Raw genomic sequence first — 10,427 nt, 5'->3', positions numbered from 1 at the left:
TCTTTTATTTTAAGTTGATAAGTAGATATAAATAATTATAGTCTGTAATTGGCGACAATTGATTGAATATAAGAATTAACAAGATCTTTAAGTCTTGTACCTTTATTCATTATACAATAGAGCTACGAATAGAAGCCCTGGGCTTTTGGATGGGCTTCTTTTCGAGGCTACTTTTGCAAAGGAAAGTTGTTGGTGGGGGGGGGGGGGTCGTCTTTTCAAATGAATGTTGTAAATACCACTATTAAACAATAAATAGTGCCACTGTATCATCAGTCTGTATCATAGAGTGTATTACCCAGCATTAAATCACCTAAACTACTGAAATAAGCAAGCATGTTTTTACTTTATTTTGTTTGTTTGAAATTCATATACAGTGTATGTACTGTATTATCTCGAGTCTACTTTTGCAAACTAAAGTGGGGGGGGGGGGCCTTCAATTCGAGATTTGCTTCTTCTCGAGATTAAGCCTATTTGGACTATTTGAGGTTTTATGGTATGTTTTTTTCTTTAACATTCAATAACATTCTAAAACATTCAAAATTATTTTATATTATAGCATTACCACGTGGTTTAAAGTTTATATCTATTATATCATATATATATATATATATATATATATATATATATATATTTATGGCATCTGTGTATGTGTGTTATGTAATCATACATATATAGTCAACTAGTCAACACAAGTAGCTCTGATTATAAAACAATATTTAATACCAAAACAGTTTCCATGAATCATAGAAATATATATATATCTATAACAATATTTAATATATAAATTCATTTTGTATGAATTAAAGAATTATTACTATATATTCAAAATGTTGTTCTACCCAACAGTTGGTGATCTCAATTAATTCCTGAGGTAGATATTAAAACCATTGGTGAGTCTGAATCATGGCTTCCTAAATAGTAGGGTTCAATAAAATTGAATGCATACAGCATTGTCCTACTGATTTTTACATACTTTGTGTGAGTGCATGCTGACCGGATCGTTCTAAAGGAACAATCCGTCACACAACGCACCTTGGCAGTTTCGTGGAATGCCAACACCAAAAGAGTGCACACCACGCCATGAAATTACACTGAGCTTGACTTGAAAAGTGGATTGTAGTAGGCTGTAGACTCATCACTATGACTGTATACTCATAAACAAAATTAAGAATATTCATAGTAGACTATAGACTCATTATATTAGACTGTAGACTTTTGGCTCATATTAGACTGCAGTTTTGATGAACTATGGACTCATCATCATAGACTGTCACCTAGTGTTTCAGCACTATAGACCCTTCATAGTAGACTGTCATGTAGCGTTTCAGCTTGCGTCTTAAGTATCTTCATTTCTTCTTCTATTATATCGGTTAATTTTTTACGTACCACTACCTAGAATGAGAAAAGTAAACTGACATGAACAAGTTGGCAAGTCTAATACACTCTAGTTTCTCGGGTATAAGCCCGTCCCCCTTCTTTACCTCTTATTTCATGTGTCAGTGTTTCACCAGGCAAAAGCGCAGAGTGTGATTTGAATGAGTAGCTCAGATGACACTTACAAATACCATACTTAAACAAAACAAGAATGACTTTGAATTGGGCAAATATTTGCCTTTTTCTTAGAACTATGTTTTTTTTTTGTTTTTTTTTCAAGGGATGCTCTGAATATTAGCCCAATTTTATGTTCAAGGGTGGGATGGGGTGAGCTTAAACACAATAAAATATGGTATATCTTTCACGTTATTACTGACATTAATTATCTTAAATAGTTATAAAATCCTTTGAATACTGTATATATTCGCGACGAGGCTTAAAATAACAAATTACGATAAAAAACCAGGGGGTCATCTTATATGAATGACATACAAATTTTAGATGTTTAAAATCTTGATCGTTGTATTGGCCGATTGTCCATAACACGCGAAGTTATATACTGCAATGAAGCTACTAAATGTTAGTATGGATGAACGCAATTTTAAAATACGGAGAAAAAAGATGTTGGTAAACATTTAAAGACTCATAAAATGGTATTATTTGGAAGATTAGCCTAGCATTTGGCTCCGTTTTTAGCCAGCTAGATGCAGTATCAGGACCAAAAATAGCAGAAAAAAGTAAAATTTGACCATGGAACAGGGGGTCGTTTTATATCCCGACATATAAAAATCGTCCAAAAATCTCGTTGAACCTGTGATTTGTCTCATACATGGGTCGCCTTATACACGAATATATACAGTATGTTTGAGTACCGGTAATAATATATGCAAGCATGTAGGCATTTTCTTAGTGATTAAAAATAATTTGATCGAATACTTACTGGACATAAATTTCTTTTTTTCATTCCTTGAAGAATTTCTTTAAGATCTATTGGTTCTCCAAAAACGATTGTCACCTTGTTCCCGATCCTTGGAATATATGGTGCTCTGTTAGGTAAGATATCATCCATTCCTTGATGCCAGAAAGGTAGTACTATAGGAAATTTATTGCACTCAGCAATGGCTCTACCAATTCCTTGAGATGGAAATCAAAAGCAAAATCATAATCATGTTTAAAATAATAATAATAATAACAGTAATACATTTCACCCTCCAATTCGAGAAACCTCTAATTCTAAGACCACATTTTTAAAAGAACCACAAAACAATCGTCAATCATTTAACACTAACCCTCTTTATGAAGATTGAACCCAAGACCACTTTAAATTTTCAGGTCCCAAAGGGACACCCTACTAGGGGGACACTTTTTTTGGCCCAGAAACACTACAGCCAACCCCCCATTAAGGACACATTCTTTGGTCCTAAATGTGTCCTATTATTAGAGGTGCTACTGTAATAATAACTTAGTATTGTAATATTATTATTGAGATAATTATAATAATTAGTAATAATAATGATTATGATATAAATGTGTTAAATAGTACATATCAAACCAACTGCTTCTGTGTGCTTCACATCCAAATGGGAATAAAGATAACCGAATTTTGATGTCATCAACTCGCACCCATTCTAATCATGAGTTTCATTATGTCTTAATTTGATTAACTAAATATTATGAGCTTTGGTTGTTAACTTATGTGTGTTGATGGAGTCAAAAAGCAGCTTTAATGATTTTATATTGGGCAGCAAGTACTGCATTGTACGTTAGGAAAATTTAACTAGGAGGTAAAAGATTGGTGGTCTATGTGGTACCAGGCTAGTAATTCTAGAAGTCGTGGTTCGATTCTTTCATAAGCACTTTTCCATTCACTTGTTACATAATTACTGGATGGATGGTTGTCAGTTGCGCAAATTTATGGATGATGCAAACCTCAGTTTTTGACTACTGGACCCTGGGATGGGCAGGCAAGCAACTCACAGTAACACTCTGAAATTAGAGAATGCTCACCCCATTTAAATCTTGAGAATTCTCTTGTCATGTTAATCTTTCCTAAAAATGAAACAAAAAAGAAATGTTTTAAGTTGAGAATGGAAACAAAAAAAAAAAAATTAAAATGTAATGTTCATTCTCATTGTAATACGCAATCATCATCCTCCTCATTCTCATGATGATGACGATCATCATCATCATTCTCCTCTACAATCAATCATGACTATCATCTTCCTTCACTTCATCCTCCACCTTAAAATCTTGAGTAAGATCAACAACATTCTCCTTTAAAAATCATCATCATCATCACCACCCTTAAGTTCAGTTGAATGACCGCACGGTTAGGCAGAAGAGCTTCTAACATCAGCACTCCCTCCCCCATGGTATTCGGTTTATAGAACCATCTTTTCAGTTTAGTACTGTACTTAAAACTGAAGGTCCAAAGTGTACACGTCTGCCTCATGTCCACTTTAAAGGGTTCCTTCAGAAGAGTATGGCTTTACGTACCCCAGAGCAGTGCACTACTTCATTTCAGCCCCTGTCATTATGTAATAATGTGAGCATGATATTACTATTAAGTGCCTTTGTATGACTGTTACAGCATTCAAGGACTAATAATCTTTATCATTACCTTCAGCAAAAAAATGAAGCCATTCCCCATTGTTGAGCTTTTCAATTCCAAAATCGAGAGCTTTCTGATAAACACCATCTCCTGTACAAAAATGCAACAGTACTGGGATAAACATACTCACTCAAGAGACAATGGCACATATGCTCATAACATTTTAATGTGAATACTAACCAATCATGTGAACGCATTCATATATCAATTTGCATATCATGATACCAACAAACATATTTAAAAATTACCTGCTTTAATCAATCCATTAACAAAATTTCAGACATAGTAAACAAATAGGTATGTAAACTAAAATGTAGTCCATAATGATGTATTATTACTGTATAGGCCTATCGATAATGTCAATCTAACATTTAGAAAAGGAAACAGAGAGCACAGGTTCAGTTTTGGAATCTACCTCAGTAAAAGAATTTGTAATTTGGACAGGCAAACTTAACAATGTCCACACTATAATAAGAACTGTTGTATGCCCATATATAGTCATAATGTGCCTATAAAAGGTCACGATGTGATGTCACAGGTTTTTGTCATATGAAATTTGATAGTCTGGACAGGACTTATGGTATGTGCCTTATGCACCTTTACCCTCTGGATTCATCACTGCTCTTGCAGCCCACTCAAGTATAGCGACTACTATCTAGACCAAAAAAAAACACAGGCTACCATTTGACTGAACAATACTCAATTTAATGATTCACTAAGTTTAAAGCCTGGTTCTCATGAGAGCCCTAGTATCCAGATAGGGAGCTAACCGTTAGCACCTGTGTGAGAATGCCAGATCGCTTAGTGCTAACCGTTAGCACGTTGGGCGTGTTTCTATCATCAACCAATCACACATACGCGTTTACAATTTTCAGTTTCTTGTTGGCCAGTGATTCGATCATCATATTTTTGGTATCCGGATCGGGATTTTCTCGTATGGACTTACGGCAACTAACAGTTAGCAGGATCTGGATCCTGCTAACCGTTAGCAGCCGTATGAGAACATAGCCTATGTGTGTGTACATTTCATGTCTAGATCTTACCTCTTACAGTAGGAATGCCTTTACCCATGTGAAAGAAATATGTATGCCTCAATGTCTCAAAACACAACTCGCTTGCTGGAAGGCCCCTGTTAAAATAAATCATTAAATATGATCTAATGTTATTGAAATTTCAACATTATCAGTTCAAAAAAGCCACTATCAATTTGTATATACAGTATATAAATGTTTTATAGTATATTGTTGTGTATAGTAAACTATACATATAAAATGCAACTAATATGACTATTATATGCCACTTGTGCTAATTTACTATAATTAAAATTTTTATTATAAGGTAATTTGCGATTTGAGCTTTTTGTCGTTTATCATGCCATATATGGGTTCTTCTTTTTCCTTTTCTCCTTTTTTGATACTTTTTTGTTCTGTTTAATATTTTACTTCTGTTTATATTCTTAACTTTGTTAAGAAAACTGGACCATTTTGAAAAGCAGTACTGCATTACTGAAAATGCTATCCAGTCAAAAGAAAGAATAAATAAATAGTAAAACCTGGATTAGACAATTCAAATTCAAATTTTCATCATGCATTCTTCTTGTTTAGAATTCCAATAATTTTGTATATTGGTTGCCAAAGTTGATATTGTATTGAATATGCTGTGCATTTCTTTTTATGAATTAATATATAATTACCTGTATGCTCCCGAAACTGTTTTTTTTTATTTTATTTTCAAATAAAATCTATGTTTCAAAGTAGTCACCTTTTGAATCTGTATCCGTTAACAGTTAGAAGATTAAGAGGTGACCTTATTGAAGCATTCAGAATTATTACAAATAAAGAGAATATTGACAGCTCTACTTTTTTTTCATCTAACCCTGCTAGCATTACTCGTGGCCACAAATACAAGGTGTATAAGCCGTCTATGAACAAAGGTCTAGAAATCAGGAAGAACTTCTTCAACTACAGGATCATTAAGCATTGGAACAATCTTCCGTCTAACATTGTTGAAGCAACATCAGTAACTATATTTAAAAAGCGACTGGACCAACACTGGTTGAACAAGGATGCGGAGACCATATTGGGCAGTATGGCATAAATGACTGTGGGTCTCAAGAGGCTGAATAGCCTATTCAATTACACCCACACCCAAATAAGTTGTAAGTTGAAGAATGTTATTTCTTTTTCGTCTACTTATTTTATATAATATCGAAGTATACGTGGATAGAATATCTTTTGATCATCACCAACATGTTATATACTTTTGCAGATATTGACATTGTGGTAGACCAGAACTGTTGTTTTGAAAGGTATTCTGCAGTATATAGGAAGAGACAATCAACACTACTCCCCCTGTCTCTTATACACATCTAGTTGTGTATAAGAGACAGTTTACAATTTGTACATTTGTAAACACGACCCTTGCAATCTCGCCCCCACCCTACACATTCTCACTCAACTCTTACTGCACTGACTACTACCCTTGATTCATGGCTTCATGAAACTAACAATAAAAATCTTACTGGCACTCTATTCATCGACCTTAAAAAAGCTTTCGACACTGTTGATCATAATACACTAATTGCTAAATTACCATATTTTGGTTTCTCTCCTCTAACAATCACCTGGTTACAAAGTTACCTTTCTTCTAGATCTCAGCATGTTCTTTTTAGTCACACATTATCTTCTCCTAGTCTTGCACTACTGGTGTCCCTCAGGGATCAACATTAGGCCCCCTCTTGTTCACTATTTACATTAACGACCTGCCTTTAACACTTACTAAACTCTGATCCTAATGTTCATATCGATATGTATGCTGATGATACAATAATTTATTACAGCAATACTTCTGTTAAACTCATTAAACAAAAACTAAACTCTACCCTTCATCTTCTATCTTCATAGTTAAAATCTAACAAGTTAACTCTTAACATTCAAAAAACTAAATCTATGCTACTTGGTTCTCCGCACAAACTAAAATCCGCTAATAACAATCTTAATCTTCATCTTGATAACCATCCAATTCTATCTGTTACGTCCCACAAACACTTAGGCGTAATTATTGATAACACTCTAACATGGAAGTCTCACACATCTTCTCTTTGTAAGAAACTTAACTCTATTGTCTATCTTCTTGCACGAACCTCACAATTTACTAATGATTCTACCCTTCAAATACTTTACAATTCTTTGTTTCTCTCTCGCCTTGACTATTGCTCAGTTTGGGGATCAAAATCTACCTCATTATCTAAAGTTCAGAAGATCCAGAACAGAGCCATTCATATCTTACTGAAACTTCCTCCTACCACTCACCTTACTCCCACTCATTTCAGATCTGCTAATACCCTTGCCCTTCAACTCCGATTTCAATTTCAACTCTGCTGTTTAACTTACAAAGCTCTTCATAACCTTGCTCCACAAACTCTTTGTCAATGCCTTAAAAAGATTTTTGCCAATGGCCGTATGACCACAAGAAAAATCACTAAAGGTGATCTAATTCCTAAGCCTAATCTAGAAATCTTTAAAACTTCATTCAGCTATAATGCTCCTTATATCTACAACTCTCTTCCACCGATTGTCCGTTCTACTTTCTCTTTCTCTTCTTTCAAATCCAACCTTCTTAGCTATCTTTCATCCAATCTTGTGTAATTTTCCCTGTGGCCATCTCTTTTTGTTGCAATAATTTTATTCGTGATTTTGTTCTGTTTTAAATTGTAAATGATTTATCTTTTATAATCTTTTATAATTTTTCTATTTTTGTTAGTTCAATTAATTATCTTCTCATTAATTCTTTTGATTTATTTTTTATTTCAATTATTATTCTGTCCAATATGTCAATTTTTTTTAAATTTAATTTTTTTTAAATTTTAATGTTTTTCCTTAAATCATTATTATATATAATTTATATACTGTAGGCCCATAATTTTTTTTTCTGATTTTTATTATTATTATTATTATTATTAATTTTTTCCTGGTTTAATTTAATTAATTTGCTTATGTTAAAGATCAAAAACAACATGATATACATAACATGCCAATATCAAAAATGTACAAAGGGCACGAGTGCTAGGGCTAGCTACATGTAACATAGCACACCTAATGAAGCGTGCAGCAGAGTGTGTATCCCAACAAACAACAACGACCATGTGCACATTCTATGACGTCATTATTTGTAGAGGGCAGTATAGATGTGTATAAGAGACAGGCTCAGGCTGGATGGACCACCCTCACAAAATATTGTTGAAATAAAATAAATAAATAAACAATTTGAATTTCAATGTACATTATGTCTAATTTGAACACCCGACCTATGTACACAAACATTTTATTACTTAAACAAAACATGAATAGGCATACTGATCCATTTTTAGTAATGCCTCAGTGAATTAAGTATTCATGTAGACCAAAGTTACTGCACGACCATTTTTTATATCTTTAATAAAACTAATTTCTCCTAATTTTTAACACATTTTCCCCTGAATTTGTGATAATTTAGACCTGGGCTAAATGTGTGACAAATTTATGATCACGCACGTGTTTCTGAAAAATGCGTGATTCAATCAAAATCACTTTGAAATGCGGGACCGTCCTGCACAATGCGAGGCAGTTGGTAACTATGCGTAAAACAATTGATACAAGCACAACTGAGATAGGATTTCCAACAGCAAACTGAATCAAACTATGAAAAGTGTCCCCACAAAAACAACATGATATACATAACATGCCAATATCAAAAATGTACAAAGGGCACACAATCATGAAAATGTGTATATGGTGTAAGAGTTAGAAAACAAGCATCCCCCTCAGCCTGTTTTAAATTTAAACACCCTGAGCTCTCCTTTCTGTGACTAGCTGTGAGATTGCACATGTAGCATGATATTTGTCTTTACCCCATAGAAGTGGGTCATCCAGGCAGGATGTATGGTTAGACACTGTAATCAACGGCATGTCATGAGGGCGGTGTTTGATGGCTTGATTGAGCGCAGCGATGTTCACGGTCTTCAGTGTATTCAACCAGTCTGGAACATAAACATAACATTATAATACATAACACCAACTACAGCATAATTATATTAACATTTTGAATTCACAGGTTACCTCCACCAAAGAGGTTACGTATTTAATGCTGTTTGATCGCTGTAATTATATCTATTTCATCATAAATTATTTTCATTCAAACACCTATGGAATTTGACTTGGCATTGTGGGAAAAAACACAAAAATAACAAATGATTCACCATGAAGTGAGGAAAATTAATATTAAAACTCTGTAGATAGACTATGTATATTGGGTTGGCAATAATAGGCTTAGAATTATAAACATTTTCAGTTCAATATAATTGTTCAATTCATTTTATTTTTCATTAATTGATTTTAAAAGAAAATGCACCAGTTTCCATACAATAAATATTATGTTTGGTTGTATTCAGTGATTAAAATGAGTAAAATAGACCAACAGCTGTTTTCTAATCCACAACGGGTATGACTATCATATCAATGACTAGTGCTTAATAATAACGAAGGGAACTTTTTATTTGCAATTTGGGAAAATGTACCCTATTTTTCAGAAAAAGGATAAAGGACCTATGATTCTGGAACATACCTAACCCTATTTTACACTGCAGTTTGCATGCTTGGTCGCATTTATAATAGGAAAGATGTACTGACTACTGTATGTAGGTAGGCTTAAGTAAGGCGTATGTACATCACCTTAGATCTTAGACTTTTCAACAGGGAGATGTAAAAAATATTCTCAACCTGTCCTAGAGGAAAGGCTAGCTAGGCCTAGGCTTACTCTTAAGTAGATGAAGCTGTTTATCTATTGTTCTAGCCCAACAATGAATACACAGAACACTTATTCACAGGAATTAATAGATAACAAACTTATTATTAAGCGTACTTAGCCAAAATTTGCAAATGGTAGCAACTCCAAAATGAGCCACTGCAGTTCCAAGTTTCCAAGCAAATCCTGGTTTAGCCGGATATCTCCATTGGCCAGGTTTTAAAGGCATCCTCAAATTTATTTCACATGTGTTTAAATTAAATGTTCCACAGAATTACACTTTTAACATTAGGGCCTATTGTTATTTTCTTCGTTGTCTAAAAAATTTTCCCAGGCCTATTTCGAGTGCTAGGGCTAGCTACATGTAACATAGCACACCTAATGAAGCGTGCAGCAGAGTGTGTATCCCAACAAACAACAACGACCATGTGCACATTCTATGACGTCATTATTTGTAGAGGGCAGTATTTATCTAATACAGTATAACTGTACTTTGGTATCTAAAAACAGTCGTCAGAAAAAGTTACTGTACATTTAAATATTGTACTCTCACTTTAAGTATAGTTTGTAAAATCAAAACTTGTTGTTTATTATTATTATAATATAATAATAATAATAATAATAATAATAATAATAATAATAATAATAATAATAATAATAA

General features: G+C 33.5%; 2 protein-coding genes across 2 annotated transcripts; both read right to left on the bottom strand.

Moving 5' to 3' along the window:
• Positions 1–697: 697 nt before the first annotated feature.
• LOC117113148 (tafazzin-like) lies at positions 698–5,146 on the bottom strand. The gene is made up of 5 exons (XM_033256401.1): positions 5,029–5,146; positions 3,995–4,075; positions 3,382–3,423; positions 2,315–2,508; positions 698–1,392 (listed from the first exon to the last, which is right to left on the bottom strand). Exons 1-5 carry the CDS (start codon positions 5,129–5,131, stop codon positions 1,300–1,302), a joined length of 513 nt encoding a protein of 170 aa, XP_033112292.1. The 5' UTR covers positions 5,132–5,146; the 3' UTR covers positions 698–1,299.
• Positions 5,147–8,253: 3,107 nt separating this feature from the next.
• LOC117113149 (tafazzin-like) lies at positions 8,254–10,188 on the bottom strand. The gene is made up of 2 exons (XM_033256402.1): positions 9,884–10,188; positions 8,254–9,002 (listed from the first exon to the last, which is right to left on the bottom strand). Exons 1-2 carry the CDS (start codon positions 9,993–9,995, stop codon positions 8,803–8,805), a joined length of 312 nt encoding a protein of 103 aa, XP_033112293.1. The 5' UTR covers positions 9,996–10,188; the 3' UTR covers positions 8,254–8,802.
• Between the last annotated feature and the right edge of the window lie 239 nt (positions 10,189–10,427).

This window comes from Anneissia japonica, unplaced genomic scaffold (genome assembly GCF_011630105.1).
Source record: "Anneissia japonica isolate Jap-2015-1 unplaced genomic scaffold, ASM1163010v1 scaffold1812_len1207588_cov181, whole genome shotgun sequence".
NCBI classification, from domain to species: domain Eukaryota; kingdom Metazoa; phylum Echinodermata; class Crinoidea; order Comatulida; family Comatulidae; genus Anneissia; species Anneissia japonica.
This window is presented reverse-complemented; position numbering and strand designations above follow the sequence as displayed.